At 53.4% G+C, this 16,725-nt stretch overlaps 1 protein-coding gene across 8 annotated transcripts in view; it reads left to right on the forward strand.

The window, feature by feature from the left end:
• Positions 1-1,850: 1,850 nt before the first annotated feature.
• The window catches only part of LOC125447967 (dedicator of cytokinesis protein 5-like), a 135,257-nt gene continuing 120,382 nt past the window's right edge, over positions 1,851-16,725 (forward strand). For 5 of the 8 annotated variants that reach the window (XM_059643847.1, XM_059643849.1, XM_059643851.1 and 2 more), the window contains exons 1-2: positions 1,868-2,256; positions 15,638-15,721. In XM_059643847.1, coding sequence (XP_059499830.1) covers positions 2,214-2,256; positions 15,638-15,721 — 127 coding nt within the window. In that variant the 5' untranslated portion in view covers positions 1,868-2,213. Of the gene's footprint in view, positions 2,257-15,637; positions 15,722-16,725 lie in introns of all 8 variants that reach the window. The other 3 variants (XM_059643855.1, XM_059643853.1, XM_059643850.1) reach the window with 3 other exon arrangements.

The raw sequence follows: 16,725 nt of genomic DNA on the forward strand, positions 1-16,725 counted from the left end.
CTGAACTCTACCTCTGGGGTCTCCCTGTGTATTACAGCTGCTCTGGGACTGACCAGGCATGAAGTGGGAAGGGCTAGCACTCACATGGTAGGCTGAATGGCCTCCGTGTGCCATTGAGCCCGTTAACTCCGATGGAAAAGCCACTGGTTAGCTCCGAAAGAGCCCAACGGAGAATCTGCCCACTTACCTGGGGGGAGGGATCCCCTCTGCTCAACCCTGCAGTGTCAGCCTATGGCCACTGTATGGCAGTGTCACTCTATCTCTAACTCTGTCTCTCTCTCTCTCTCTCTCTATCTGTCTCTCTCTCTCTATCTCTCTACCTGTCTCTCTCGCTGAGTCTGAACGTGGACGGTTCGAATCCCAAACCCGGCCTTCAGTGCAATACTGGAACTCGCTCAGAGGAGGAGGTGCTGTACTCCCAGACTTCTCCCTCCTCAACGTCATCTGAAACAAAGCTCTCCCCATCAGTGTGGGATCTTGCTGTGCATGCATTTTGACAGCGCCCGCACTCCGAAATGAAGCTCCCTCGCCATAATAGAAAGTCCTTCTGACAGGAATGGCGCTAGCCAAATGCAGGACTGGGTTTTATTCACTCCTGGGATGTGTGTGTTGCATTTATTGCCCTGTTCCCCCTAGTTCCCCCCCTGAGAAGGTGGGGGTGAGCTGCTGCAGTCCCATGTGCTGTAGGGACCCCCACACGGTGCCCTCAGGGAGGGAGTCCCAGGATTCTGACCCAGCGACGCTGAAGGAACGGCTGATATATTTCCCAAGTCGGGGACGGTGAGGGGCTCGGAGGGTGAGCTTGTGGGGGGGGGGGAGGGGGGGTGTTCCCATGTAGCTGCTGCCCCTTGTCCTTCTGGATGGAAGTGGGTGGTGGGTTTGGAAGGTGCTGCCTGAGGGGCCTCGGTGAGTCGCTGCAGGGCATCTTGTAGACGGGACACACTGCTGTGGCTGAGCGTCGGTGGGGGGGGGGGGCAGTGGCATGTTTGTGGGTGTGGGGCCAATCGAGCGCCGGGGGGTGGGGGCTGCTCTGTCCCTGATGGTGTCGAGCTTCTCGAGTGTTGTTGGAGCTGCCCCCATCCGAGGCGAGTGGGGGGTATTTCATCACAGATAATAAAGTGTGAAGCTGGATGGACACAGGAGGACAAGCAGCATCTCAGGAGCACAAAAGCTGATGTTTCAGGCCTGGACCCTTCATCAGAGAGTCTAGGCTCGAAACGTCAGCTTTTGTGCTCCTGAGATGCTGCTTGGCCTGCTGTGTTCATCCAGCTCCACACTCTGTTATCTCAGATTCTCCAGCATCTGCAGTTCCCATTATCTCTGAGTATTTCATCGCCCTCCTGACTTGTCGATGGTGGGACAGGCTTTGGGGGGGGGGGAGTCAGGAGGGGAGCTATTCCCAGCCCCTGACCCGCTCCTGTAGCCGCTGTGTTTCTGTGGGGCTGGTCCTGCTTAGCTTATGGTCAGTGGTAACCCCCTGGATGTTGGTAGTGAGGTGGGGGCGGGGAGCGTGGGGGATGTTAGAGACAGTAACACCATTGAATGTCGAGGGGGGCGATGGTTAGATTCTCTCTCGTTGGAGATGGTCACTGCCTGGCATCAATATAACTGGTGAGCCTCGTTAAATTGAAGCCTTCCCCCTTCACATCAGCCCCTCTAGTAAGGCAGAGTACACACTGCACCCTGTCATACCCTTCGAGCCCCTCGATAGAAAACATCGGTTGAAAAGAGATGATCTTGTAGAGTTGGGTTTCTTGCTCCATGACTGCATCTCTCTCTCTCTCTCTCTCTCTCTCTGTGTTTGTCAGAGGGATTGCAGCTTAAAAGGGTGTGACAAATGCAGTTTTATTATTGGGTAGGGGAGAGATTTGGCAGTATTGCTGTGCTCTAGCCATTGTTTAAATGGGAAGTTCATTCATCAGCTGGTCTGTGGGGGAGAGAGAGAGAGAGAGAGAGAGAGTGAGTGAGTGAGTGAGTGAGTGAGTGAGTGAGAGAGAGAGTGAGTGAGTGAGTGAGAGAGAGTGAGAGAGAGTGAGAGAGAGTGAGAGAGAGAGAGAGAGAGCGAGCGAGCCAGCCTGTCTGCCTTTTGGAGGAGAGGATTGAGTGAGAGCACCTCACGGGAGCTCTGAAAGTTCGAACAATGTGACCCAGAGGGGCAAGCCCTTGCAGAGCAAGCTTTGATGGCAAAGTGATTGAGAAAAAAGAGGCAGGTCATGTCTCACTGGCTCCCTGCTAAAGGCGAGAGATACGGGGTGGGTGAGTGATTCTCACGTTTTTAATTCAACTCTTTCTCGCTGGCTTCGGTTGCCTGGGTGAAAGTCCAACGCATTCAAAGACTTTGCACTGCGTAGAAAGCACAGTTTTATCTCTCTCTTTCTCTCCGTTCTCAAAAATTCTGCCTGGAGTCTCTCTCTCTCTCTCTCTCTCTCCCTTCCAGCATATTCTGTGCGTTGGCGGGATCAAGTTTTGAACCATGTCTCACGATTATTGGCTTTCACCCGGGGTGGTGTTGCTTTTATTTATTTGAATTTCAAAACTGTTCTTTACTTATTAAAAGAAACCTCTCTATATATACATTGCTACAGAGGCAGTTCGGTTCTGCACTGTTTGCATACCAACTAACCACAAAACATTAGATTTCGACTCAATTCACAATATCAAAGACCTCCCTCACACATACAGTGCGAATGTTTGAGGCACTAAGAGGGTCCAGTAACTGAACAGACCCCCGTTAACTTTCAGCAGGGGTACCTCAAACAGTGGTCTTCACCCCCCCCCCCCCCCCCCCCCCCCCCCCCCCGACAGCATGCCATGCCACCTGCTGCCCCAGCTATAGTCCATTCCTCAGCGCATAGTCCTGGACCCTGCAACATGCCCAGTCTGTAACACTCAGTTGGGGCCAACCCCTCGCTCTGCAAAGCCGAGGGGTCCAGAAAGTTAGCTCACAAAGAGCACCCCTTTCCAGGGAAGGGGCTCATTGATATCCCCTGTGATTCACGGATCGACAAGTGCCCCCAGGGTCAACTCTTAACTGTGCCCTCGCCACACTGGGACAAATGCTGTCCTGGGGGGAGAGCAGGGGAAGAGAGAGAGAGAAGTGTTGGGGTAGTGTTGGAGAAGGAGATGGGTCAGGGTTGGCACAGTGCCAGTGACTGTCAACCCTGGCACAGTCAGGACGGGTCATTGGTGTGTGTGTGTGTGTCTGTCTGTCTGTGTGTTGGTGTGTGTCTGTGTGTGTGTGAGAGTGTGTGTGGGACTGTGTGTGTGTGTGTGTGTGTGTGTGTGTGTGTGTGTGTGAGTGTGTGTATGTGTGTGTGTGAGAGTGTGTGTATGTGTCTGTGTGAGTGAGTGTGTGTGTGAGAGTGTGTGTGTGTCTGTGTGTGTGTGTCTGTGTGTGTGTGAGTGTGTGTCTGTGTGTCTCTGTGTGTTTCTGTGTGTGTGTGCAAGCGTGTGAGTGTGTGTGTGTTTGTGTGTGGGGGAGAGAGAGTGTGTGTGTGTGTGTGAGCGTGTGAGTGAGTGTGTGTGTGTGTGTGTGTGTGTGAGTGCGTGTCGGAGGGGTTGGAGGGGAAACTGCCACTCAGTCCACGTGACTCCCGTCCCACGGAAGCCAATGCTCCCGGTTCACCATGCAGCCACGGCATCACTCTGCTCTTCCGAACCTCTCAGGTCTAGGCTGGCGCTCAGAGCCAGGATGAAAGATGGGGAAGGACGGGCCTGCCATTTTGGGCTGAGTTTGAGGGGGGCCTCAGGGACTGGCGGAGAAACTGATACAGCACAGGAACAGGCCATTCGGCCCACCTGAGCCACTGGAAGTAGACTAGATTTGAGATTGGAGAATTGCAGGGAGGGGGCAGGCGAGTGGAGGGGGTGTGTAGTTTTAAGTGTCAGTCACGGGAGGCGGGATAGGTTCACTGGGCTAAATGGGCCGCAGCCAGATTGAAGCTGCATGGGAGGAGTCCGAGTTGCTCAGGTGGGCCTTCAGCTCATCCCGCTCCCTCCTCCCTTCCCTACTCATGTATCAAGTCCCCCAGATCCCTCTGCCCCTCAGTCTTTCTCCTTGTATGGAATACACCGCTTTCCAGTTGGAGTGAGGACACCTCCCCCGCTCCATACTCCATCCGTTGAACGTCAGCCCGCTCGCTCGGCCATGACCAAAGGAGTGGGCCGCTGAGGTGGTGGGAAGAAGTGGTACAGGAGTGTTTGGAAATGGCACAGCGGTGGGGAAATGGAGAGAGGAAATTTCGCCATTGGTGCATTTCTCCATCCCGAGACAGGAAGGCAGCTCAGGAGCTCGGGTTTTGACACAGCGTGGCCGCGCCGGGAAAGCCACCAATGGCAGACAGGCCGCACAGTCGGGATGCTGTGAACGGGTTTGGGGCCTCGTATCCAAGCAGGGGTAGCCCACAGTAGGTTCATTTGGCTGAGGGACTGCCTAATGAGGGGAGGCAGAGTAGGCCAAGGCCTGTACTCTTTTAGAAGAATAAGAGGCAACATTATTGAAACAAACAAGGTCGTTAAAGGGACTGGACAGTGGGGAGATGAGGAGAGGGTGTGTGGGAGAATCTAGGACCACAGGGTGTAAGCTCAGAGTAAAGGGTCCGCCATTTAATTAAGAGATGAGGAGAGATGAGGGGAGTACATCTGTGGAATTCTTTACCACAGTGGGCTGTGGGGCCTGGATTGTGAACTCTACTCAAGGCCAAGGAAGATTTTAATCAGGATGGAGATTTGGGAGGGGGCAGCCATGGGCAAAATTTGGGAAAGTCGGAATTGGGGATGATCTAATCCGCCACTGAGTGGCAGAGTGGGCTCAATGGGCTGAAAGGCCTCCACATTCTCAGATTGTGGGATCTCGCTGCGTGTGCCTGGTTTCCCCCCTGCCGCCATGCCACTACTTCAAGAGGCAGCCTCCTGGCCGGGGCTAGCTCTCAGGGGCGCCAGCAGGTCACAGTAGGCGCCGCGTCAATGCAGCTCCGCCTTCCCTCCGAAGCAGGGAAGGGAGGGAGGGGAGTTCCGAAGACGTGTCCCCACGACTCACCTCCCTCTCGCTCAGGGCTGCCAACCACCACCTCTCCCCGCCCTCCCGCCACGGGATACATCCTGTCCCATCATCTCCTTGGCGGCCATTTCTGTGGGAACGTGGCCAAGAAGCCGTCGGCCATCTTGTCACCTCTGGTTTGAGGTGTGCCCCTCCCATGAGCCTCCTAACCCTGTTGGACCGTGACCCTGCTCAGAGGGGAAACAGACCAGGTTGTCGCTCTAGCATCAGCCCCTTGGGTGTGAAAGGGCAGAGGTGAGAGGTCAGCATTCCAACCCCAACTGCCCTGCTGCCTGAAGGAAGCCAGTTGTCCACAATTTCTGTTCCGAGGCTCTCAAAAGGTGTGTGGATTAATCCTTGCGGGATTAAGCTGCAGACAGATTTTCCTCTTCCATGTCGTGGGGGGTTTGGGGCGGGATTCTGGCAAAGCAGACCATGGGCAGAAAGAACCTCTGTTCAAAGTAGTGTTAACCATTAGGCCTCAGGGTCCAGTGCGGGCCTCGTTGCCACGCCAACCAACCACTCCCTGAGGTGGCTTTATCAGGCCTGGTGTCTCATGTAGGCCCGTGGGATCCACGGAGAGGAGTCACCGTTTCCGGGGAAGCCTCGAAACCTCGTGCGGGGCAAGTGGCCCAGGAAGCCGTTGGTGGCCATTTTTCTTTTTGGTGTTTAAATCCCACTCGTCTCAGACATCGTGGGATCCTGGAGCCTGGAGAGGCCCCGGGTTTCGGGTTCAAAATGGCCTCCTTCCATGCTTTCCCTGCCCCCCTCGCCTCACATGCCATCTCAGCACCCCGCCACCCCCCTCCGATTGCGTGTTAGCCCCAAGGTGAAAGGTGAAATCTTGACCATGTGGTAGGTTAGGCCAAAGACTTAGCAACCGTGCCAACAGGGCCGCCTGCAGCCACCATACAGGATCGCAGCCTCGGAAAGCAGCTGAAGGAATTGTCAAAATTCCTGGCCAGGGCCATCCCGCAATCCCGCCCCACACCCACCGACTCCCCCGGGACAAATCCCTCGGAATTATGACTCGTGTGGTCAGAAAGTCGGTCGCCCTGGAAACTTCCAATTTTTTTTCTAATGGGCTCCTCCGTCATCTACACACTTTGTCAGAGAGACCTGTTACTCCGCACTCCCTCTGTCTCCCTTCCTCTCTCTCCCCCTCTCTCTATACCTCCCTGTCCGGCTGCTGTCCCCACTGCACCCACCACCCCCCCGACAATCATGTCCCAGATGTCAAAACTCCGCCATTTCCAGGCTCCTGGTCTGGCCCGACCTGATCCTATGGACCAGTGTCTGCAGCTCGCTCTCCCTGTCTCTGTTTGCTTGTGACTCTATCTCTATGTCTGTCTCTCCATGTCACTCTCCCTCTCTCTCTCCCTCCCCCCTTCTGTCTCTGTCCCTCGCTTTGTCACTGTCTCATCCCCTACATCCCTCTGTCTGTCTCTCTCCCAGTCTCTCACTCTCTCCCAGTTTCTCTCCATCTCTCTGTCTCTCTCTCTCTCTCTCTCTCTCTATCACACTGTCTCTGCAGCTGTCTCCTGAACCCCCTCACCCTATCGCTGCCCTCTCTGCCTCACTCTCTCTCTCTCGTTGCCTCTCCTCCTCGACCTTTGCCCCCCACCCACCCCGGCCACCTCTGTCTCTCTATCCCTCTCTCTCACAGTCTCTCTCTGTTTCTCACTTGCAGTCTGTCTCTCACCATCTCGCTGCCTCTATGTGTCTCTCTGACAGACTCCCCCTCTCTCTCTTTCCCCTCTGTTTCAGTCTGCCCCTGCCTCTCCCACTCCCCTTCTTCCTCTCTCTCTTTCTCCCTCTCTGTCTCTCCCTCTCTCTGTCTCTGCCTGTATCTCCCCCTCTCACAGTCTGTCCAGCTCTCTCCCTCCCCTCCTGTCTGTCTCTCTCTTCCCCTCCCCACTCTCGCTCGGCCTCTCTCTCTTTCTCTTCCTCTCTCTTCCTCCATCTCTCGCTCTCTCTCTTTCCCCCTCCCTCTCCCTCCCCCACTCTGTGCCTGCTTCCCAAGAATTGCTGACTCAGGCTGGCTGGCCCTGTTTACCCTGTGACGAGCAGAGCATCCCCAAGGTTACAGGCTCAGATGTTTGTGCTGGGAGGTGATAAGGGCCTTGAGTGCTCGGGAGGCGAAGATGTCTCGTGTGTGGGATTGGGGGGGAGCGGTAGTGATAGGGGATGCTGGAGAAGGCAGATATAGAGCCTGTGTTTACAGAACAATGCCTCGCAATCTCTTCGCCACACGGCTATCTGAGGCACTCACTATAGCAGCATTCAATCAAGGCCTTCTAGTTACCATAGCAGGGATTCCACTGTTCAACGGCCCTCTGCTTCCCGACACACTGACCCTCCGACAGTGCCCGCTCCCTCAGCGCTGACCCTCCGACAGTGCCCGCTCCCTCAGCGCTGACCCTCCGACAGTGCCCACTCCCTCAGCACTGACCCTCCGACAGTGCCCGCTCCCTCAGCACTGACTCTCCGACAGTGCCCGCTCCCTCAGCACTGACTCTCTGACAGTGCCCCCTCCCTCAGCACTGACCCTCCGACAGCGCCCGCTCCCTCAGCGCTGACCCTCCGACAGCTCCCGCTCCCTCAGCGCTGACCCTCCGACAGCGCCCGCTCCCTCAGCGCTGACCCTCCGACAGCGCCCGCTCCCTCAGCGCTGACTCTCCGACAGCGCCCGCTCCCTCAGCACTGACCCTCCGACAGCGCCCGCTCTCTCAGCACTGACCCTCCGACAGCGTCCGCTCCCTCAGCACTGACCCTCCGACAGTGCCCGCTCCCTCAGCACTGACCCTCCGACAGTGCCCGCGCCCTCAGCGCTGACCCTCCGACAGTGCCCGCTCCCTCAGCGCTGACCCTGTTGCTAAGTCTGTGACTGTCCTACTTTGTGTCTGGTGTTGTTATTTGAATGTGGCCCTTCTGTGTTCCCTAAGATCTTTCAAAATGCTCTGAAGCTCACGCTCTCTCTCTGTCTCTCCATGTGATCTGTGCCGTTTTTGATGGTTTCCAACACAAGCTGCAGTGAGAAGTTCACTCCCTGAGTTTTGTGGTCCATTTGTGAATTGCCTGGCTTGTCCTAAGCACAGGGCCCCTGGGGAGTGTTGCTGAACAGAGAGACCTTGGGGGGGCAGGTACATAGCTCCCTGAAAGTGGAGTTGCAGGTAGACAGGGCGGTGAGGAAGGTGTTCGGTACGCTCGCCTTTATTGGTCAGTGCGTTGAGTAGAGGGAGTTGGGAGGGTCATGTTGTGGCTCTACAGGACATTGGTCAGGGCCCCTTTTGGAATACTGCGTTCAATCCCGGTCTCCCTGCTACAGGAAGGATGTTGTGAAACTGGAAAGGGTTCAGAAAAGATTTACAGGGATGTGGCAGGGGGGCTATTTTCCCCGGAGCGTCGGAGGCTGTGGGGGTGGCCTTATAGGGGTTTATAAAACCATGAGGGGCATGGGTAGGGAGAACAGACAAGGTCTTTATCCCCAGGGTAGGGGGGTCCAAAACTAGAGGGGCATAGGTTTAAGGTGAGCGGGGGAAAGATTTAAAAGGGACCTGAGGGGTAACATTTTCACACAGAGGGTGGTGCGTGTATGGAATGAGCTGCCAGAGGAAGGGGTGGGGGCTGGTACAGTGACAGCATTTGTGGATGGGGACATGGATAGGAAGGGTTTAGAGGGATTGGGGTCAAATGCCGGCAAATGGGGCTAGATTTAGTTTAGGATTATCTGGTCAGCACGGAGGGGTTGGACCGAATGAGTCACCGTTCACTGTGCTGCCCGTTTAAGGAGCTCTGATCTACATCCAAATTCTTCCTGGCTGTCAGAGAATCTCCTTCTGTTCTGTTTCCGACTCTCTGAAGCTCATTGTTTGGTCCGATCACGTGGTCATCAGGAGCCCGTGCAGAAATGCCACACGTTGAAGGGGCAAACGCCAATTTTAGCTGCAACAGGGAAGGATCCTGACTGGTCGGCGCTGATGCTCATTGGTCAATGAGGCGGCACTCTGAAGGCACCAGCTTCCTCCTTTTCACAGTCTGAATGAGTTTGTTTTCAGAGGACGGTGTAGAGGGAGCTTTACTCTGTATCTGACCCCATGCTGTCCCTGTCCCTGGGAGTGTCTGATGGGGGGATAGTGTAGAGAGAGCTTTACTCTGTATCTAACCCTGTGCTGTCCCTGGGAGTGTTTGATGTGGGACAGTGCAGAGGGAGCTTTACTCTGTGTCTAAACTTGTACTGCCCCTGCCCTGGGAGTAGTTCCTCGGAGCGAACTGACACAGTCTGGAAGATAAAATCCACTCCCACTCTAATGGGAGTCTGGCTTCGGCAGCCACACCCAGTAAAACATGCAATAATATTACAGTGGGACCTATCGAGCTGTGCTCAGTGGTTTCAGCTTGGGTGGGTCTACTCAGCCAACCGATACTGTAAACTTCAATTTTCACACCCACTCACACATACTCACGTGCACAGTTACACACTCTCTCACACACACACCGACTCGCACGTGCACACACACATTCTCTCTCTCTCTTTTTCTCACTCACGCACGCACACACTCACTCACTGTCATTCTCTCTCACACACACTCACACTCACTCACACACGCACACTCACACTCTCTCTCTCTTTCTCACTCACCCTCTCTGACACACATGCGCACACTCACATTCTCTCTCTCACTTACTCTCTCACACACACACTTTCTCCCACTCACTCTCTCACCTGTACACATACACACGCGCACACACACACACACACACACACTCTCACACACACAAAGACGCACACACTCACACACACACACTCATGCACATACACACACACACACAGACTCTCATACACACACTTTCACACACACACACACGCACGCACACGCACACAATCAAACACACGCACACACTCAAACACACATACTCACACAGACTCTCACACACACACACACACAGACTCTCACACACACAAAGACGCACACACTCACACACACACACTCATGCACATACACACACACACACACAGACTCTCATACACACACTTTCACACACACACACACGCACGCACACACACACAATCAAACACACACACACACTCAAACACACATACTCACACAGACTCACACACACACACACACACACACACACACACACAGACTCTCACACACACAAAGACACACACACACACACACACTTTCTCTCACTCACTCTCCCACCCGTACACATACACACACACACACACGCACACACACACACTCTTACACACGCGCGCACACACACACTCACTCACACACACACACACACTCATGCACATATACACACACACTCACACATACACACACACAGACCCTCTCTCACACACACTCACACACACACACTCACACACACATGCACGGTCACTGCTTTGGCGATTGATATTTTAAAACTGGAGGGGTGTGCTGGGGGGTGGATTTTTGCCTAAAACGTTGCTGTTTGACAATACTAACTGGAGCACAAAAGCTGCCCCGTTGAAACGTTTGGAACTGTGCCGATCAGGACATGATCGCAAGAACGACAAATGGCTCAGAACCAAGTCAGCTAACAGACTATTGGCTGTAAACTGAGGACGAAAAATAAAGGTCACATTCTTGATCTCTCCCACTGTGCCTGCGGCTGTAGTCAATGCTTGCGGCTTCATCAGGGGTGTGCATTTGTATAGCCGCCCAAAGGAGGCTTTTCGGCTACATTTTGCGCCTGCACTGGTAAGAGTCCCCAGTTTTCTGCCATTTCCCCCTAAGGACCATGCCTGCAATTTCACTCTCTCAAGGGATCTACAGATTGAGGGATCAGACTAACTTACTGCATCCGCTGAAATCTGGCTTTCTCGCACTTGCTCCCTTTTCTTCAATAGTAGGTTGCAGAATTTCTCAAGCCCGTTCTGCCCCTCTCACGTCCTAATTAGCTTTTACCCGGGAATGACCAAAACATTAGCTAAGGGCCACACTTTTCGAACAGCTCCTGAAAATGCGGGACTTGCTCTTTCTCTCCCTCTGTTCTTTTGTTCCTGTCTTTTTAACGGCGGACTGAAAAGAGAAGGGCACTGCATCAAAACAAACACACAGCATGGATTGGCTGGTGGGTTGTAACATGCTCACATGCTTCGTGAGCCTTATTGTAAAAGCATTGTTTTACACAGCTGCTTGCTCATGGATGTGTAGTGTGCAGACGAACTGGAGATGTGACATTGGGCACAAATGGACCTCTCCTTGGCGGCACGTGTCTTAGTGAGCAGTCACCAATGATGTGGGTCTTCTGCCAGCCAACAGTTATTTAATTCGTTCTTAGGTAGCTGGCCTGCTTGAAGAAGTGAGCGAGGCACACATCAGCGTCAGTTCAGGGGTGTCTCTGTTCTCTGCAGTAAAAAAAAACCACTATAAGCTTGAAGAAGGTGAGTTCACCTCTCCCTAAGCTGTGAATTTCAAATGATAAGTCAGGGAACTGTTTCTATGCGATCCAGTCACCCTTTCCCACTTGTAAACTGACGGAAGCATCTTGAGAAGGATGATGGAGAAGCGATGTTCTGACCAGTGCAAGAATTATCGCAGCAAGCCTTGTGAAATGGAAAATGTTTTCCCACTCTTCATCTCCATCCAGAACACCCATGTCTTTTTTCCCTCTGCCTTTGTCTGTCTGTGAAAGGAGAGTCTGGACTTCACGATGTTTGCTATAGCTAGAATCTGATTATTTGTGACAAATAATAGCTTTTTGCTGACAATGAAACCCAGTTTTTTTCTTTTGTATTTGCCAAACTGGGTCTAGAAAGCAGATAAATCGGGGAGTTTGGAGCACTTATTTTGAGCATCTTTATCTTCTTTGATAACCCTCAAAACAAAAGTAGTGAACTTTTGAGGGTTGAGGGCACTTCGAATGGAGCACTTTCCCCAAATCTATCTCTTCTGCAATTTGTGAACAAGGCTGGGAAGGGCTAGCCAAATCTGAAAGGGTCTGTCAGAGCTTTGAAGTCAAATTTCAGCTGGTTATGACCAAATGAGGGGCTAGGAGGTGAGAGCCGTCTCCCCCTTTTATGTCCAGCTCACGCTCCTATTAAAGGACAGTTAAAGTCAGGGGGGCAATTACAAGGTTTTCTTAATATAACGGGAATTTTATTACTTACTAATGCTGGAAAAAAATGAAAAGAACATGAGACCTAGCACGTGCACAAACACAGGTAATAAGTTTAGCAAGAGTGTTTCCATTACAGTGGGAAGATACAGCTTCTATTAAGTTCTCTGAGCCCTTGAGTTGTTACAATTGAAGCGAGCTCTTGGCTGTTTATTTGACATCTTGCTCTCTGAGCCTACTGCTAGAAAGCTACTCAGATACAGCTCAGAGATAGCAAGAGCTGCTCGAGTCTGTGACAACACAGTGCGGGGCTGGACGAACACAGCAGGCCAGGCAGCATCAGAGGAGCAGGGAAAGTTGACATTTCAGGTCGGGACCCATCCTCAGGCTTCGCAGTGTGGGGAGAGATACAGCTCAGTTGCGTATTCCGGAGTCTGGCTTCCCTGTCTTTCTGACTTACAGGCAACTTTTTATGTCTGACGCTTTCTGTCCAGTTGTGAGTTAACTCAAATTCCACAAATATCTTTAAGTCAGATATTATTGACCTGAAGTTGAGACAAAGTGTGGTCAGCTGATCACTGCAGCCATATTAGGCCCATTGTCCATCCTTTACAAAGACCATTGTATGCCTAGAAAATTTCCAGTGTTAGAATCTGGTGCCGGAAGTTGAGAACCAGTAGTCTGTAGTCGATCCCTTGACACATAATTAGAGTAAAGATAACAAAGTGTGTAGCTGGATGAACACAGCAGGCCAAGCATCATCTCAGGAGCACAAAAGCTGACGTTTCGGGCCTGGACCCTTCATCTGAGAGGGGGATGGGGTGAGGGTTCTGGAATAAATAGGGAGAGAGGGGAAGGCGGATCGAAATTGGAGAGAAAAGAAGATAGGTGGAGAGTAGAGTATAGGTGAGGAGGTAGGGAGGAGATGGGTCAGTCCAGGGAAGACAGACAGGTCAAGGAGGTGGGATGAGGTTAGTAGGTAGGAAATGGAGGTGCGGCTTGGGGTGGGAGGAAGGGATGGGTGAGAGGAAGAACAGGTTAGGGAGGCGGGGAAGAACTGGACTGGTTTTGGGATGCAGTGGGGGGAGGGGAGACTTTGAAGCCGGTGAAGTCCACATTGATACCATTGGGCTGCAGGGTTCCCAAGCGGAATATGAGTTGCTGTTCCTGCAACCTTCGGGTGGCATCATTGTGGCACTGCAGGAGGCCCAGGATGGACATGTCGTTTGAGGAATGCGAGGGGGAGTTGCTGCTTCATTGGAAGCCAAGCGATTAAAATTCGGGACCGTTTCCAGAACCACCCGCTCCCCCCCCCACAACCCTGGCCCGAGTCCTCCCCTCAGGCCGCCCCTTCAGCATCGCTGAGTCCGACATCCTGGAACTGCCTCCCTACCGGCACTGCGTTTGTGGGGGGGGGGGGGGGGGGGTTCTCTACACCACACAGACTGCAGCGGGCTTACCTCCAGCTTCTTGGGGGGGGGGGTGGTATTTAAGGGGTGGAATAAATGCTGGGCCTACAAATGGATTGTTTATTTGTTTCTTTTTCAAGAAACAGGCAGTGAGGGTGGGCTCAGGCGGAAACCGTCCGGGTGCTCAGTTTCTTTTTTTAATGTTTCTTGTTGACTCGGTAGCTTCCCCTTTGGAGAGACAATCGGATTCTTGTTCCTTCTCCATGCCAAGAAGCTGCCCTTTGTCAGAATTGTAGGCTTGGGCCCCCCCCCCCCCCCCCCCACCCCCGACCAACCACCGCCGCCCCATCTCTCTCTCTCCCTCTCAGTAACATCGTGTTCCAGCAGCAAATGTTGATGGGGATGGCTAGCTGGCTCTCGGCTGCCCTTACCTCATCCGGATGCCTCCCCCCCAACCTCCCCACCCTCAGAGCGGAGGGAGAGCAGAGCAGGGAGGTGAGGAAGGTGTACAACATGCGCCGGTGGGCACGCTCCCATGCCTGTCGCATGCCAATGACGGAGGGCATGCCAACGCGAGGAACGGGCAAGGGCCCTGGGTCTGCACCCGATGGCGTTTTGGAGGATGGGGTGGGGAATCTGATAGAGGGGACGGGGAGAAGATGTTTCCCCTCAGTAGGAGAGACTCGGACCCGAGGGCACAGCCTCGGGGTGAACGGGCGGTTCTTTAGAACTGAGATGGGGAGGAATTTCTTCACTCAGAGTGGTGGAGCTGTGCAGCATAGAAACAGGCCCTTCGGCCCAACTCGTTCAGACCAACGAGATAGTCCTAGATCAATCTAGTCCCATTTGTCAGCGTTTGGCACATATCCCCCAACGTACCCATCCAGGTGCCTTTTAAATGTAACTGTATCAGCTTCCACACCTTAAACCCACGCTCTCTAGTTTTACCCTGGAGGTAAAAGACCCTGACTATTCACCCTATCCCATGCCCCTCATGGTCTTATAAACCTCTATAAGGTCACTCCCTCAGCCTCCGACGCTCCGGGGAAAACAGCCCCAGCCTCTCCCTGTAGCTCAAACCCGCAACGTCCTTGTTAATCTTCTTCTAGATCCTTTCGAGTTTCACAACATCCTTCCTACAGCAGGGAGGTGAATCTGTGCAGAAATCTAGCGAGGTCAAACTGTTGAGTGTGTTCAAGGGCAGAGATAGAGTGGTTCTTACTTGGCTCGGGGATCAAGGGTTACGGGGTTGAGAAATATCTCAGCCGTGACGCAATGACGGATTGGACCCAATGGGCAGACGCCCTCATTCTGCTCCTACATCATGTGGTGCAAAGCTGTGGTAGTCTCATACCTTTGTTCCTGGCTGAGTCTCCTGCTGATGGGAGACAGACCTTTGGTGCAATGAGGAAGGCCAATGGGATGTTGGCCTCTCCGTGGCGCAAGGATCGGAGTACAGGAGCAGGGATGTCTCTCTGCAATTGGAGAGGCTGCACCCTGGAGTATTGTGTGTGTGAATGTGGGCAGTTTGGGGGGGGCGCGGTTCTCCTCATCTGAGGGGAGGGGGCCCTGGCGAATGGAGGGAGAGCGGCAAAGCATTTCTCAGACTGATTCCTGGGAGTGGTGAAGACTGGGTTGGGCTCAGATTGTTTTCACTGGAATTTCGAAGAATTGAGGAAGTGGGCTCTCATAGAAACCTCTCGAATTCTATCAGGGACTAGGCAGTGTAAAAGATGCCCTTGATGACCCGGGAGGGAGATCAGAGCCAGAGGGGTCACAGTCCAAGGAGATGAGGAGAAATGGGGAGCCTCTGCCCGAAAAAAAAAGCAGTCGAGCGCAAAACATAGGAAGCTTTCCAGAAAGAGTTGGTTATAGGCCTTGAGACTTAAGGGTGAACGCGGGGAGCAGGGGACTGAGTTGGATGATCGTGGTATTGAACGGGGGGCAGAATGGAAGGGCCGAATGTTCCCCCCTCCCCGCACCGAACGCCAGCGCCTTTCATGCTCCGCCTGTCTCACTCCCTTCGGGGTCGGGAACTAACGCTCTCTCTCTCTCTCTCTCTCTCTTTTTGCCCTTCACTCCCCTCCCGGACCAGCCATCTACAACTATGATGCCGCTCAGGAATTGGAGCTGTCACTGCAGGTGGGGGACACTGTACACATCCTCGAGACGCACACAGGTATGTGGTTCCCCTCCTCCCACCCCCAGTACCCAGCCGGTTCCTACACTACTATTTCAGTGGGGGATCAGAGGTACGGCAACTGGGGACTCTGGGACATTTCCGTCCCTGCACTCCCATGTGGGCTAGGATTCTGGTTGACGGGAATAGCCAACTATCCCGTTAGCGAAAGCCAACTTGACAGAACTGTGCTTTGTTACTTTGTTCATCTTTACAGCAATTCCCGGTTGCTGTTCATGGTTCGCAAAGGGATTTTGACTAAAAACACACAGGCTCTACCCTCTCTAAGAACGACGCCAAACATTCTGAAATGTCAGGAGTCAAAATTCAACCCCTTTACCCTCAACATTCACACCCCACAAGCGCCAGGCTGTGACCAACGAGAGAGAATCTAGCATTCCCATCACTGCTTCCCCCCCCCCATCCCCCCCCGACCCACTATCAACATCCTGGGGGTTACCATTGACCACAGACTCAACAGAACCAGGCTATATCAACAAGCGGCTACAAGAGCGGGTCAGAGGCTGGGAATCCTGCAGTGACTCCATTCCTACCCATGTCCCCATCCAGATGCCTTTTAAATGCTGTCTCTGTACCAGCCCCCACCACTTCCTCTGGCAGCTCGTTCCACACACGCACCACCCTCTGTGGGAAAACGTTACCCCTCAGGTCCCTTTCCCCCTCTCACCTTAAACCTATGTCCCTCTAATTTTGGGCTCTGGGGAGAAAGACCTTGTCTATTCACCCCTATCCACACCCCTCATGATGTTATAAACCTGTATAAGGTCACCCCCTCAGCCTCTGACCCTCCAGGGAAAACAGCCCCAGCCTCTCCCTGTAGCTCAAACCCTCCGACATCCCGGTGAATCTTTTCTGCACCCTCGAACTACATCCTTCCCTAAGCAGGGAGACGAGAATTGCGCTCAGTATTATAAAGGGAACCTACCTAATGTCCCAGACAGCTGCAACATGACCTCTGAACTGGGGAGACAATATTCCCACAT

Source organism: Stegostoma tigrinum, unplaced genomic scaffold (assembly GCF_030684315.1).
Source record: "Stegostoma tigrinum isolate sSteTig4 unplaced genomic scaffold, sSteTig4.hap1 scaffold_291, whole genome shotgun sequence".
Classification (NCBI taxonomy): domain Eukaryota; kingdom Metazoa; phylum Chordata; class Chondrichthyes; order Orectolobiformes; family Stegostomatidae; genus Stegostoma; species Stegostoma tigrinum.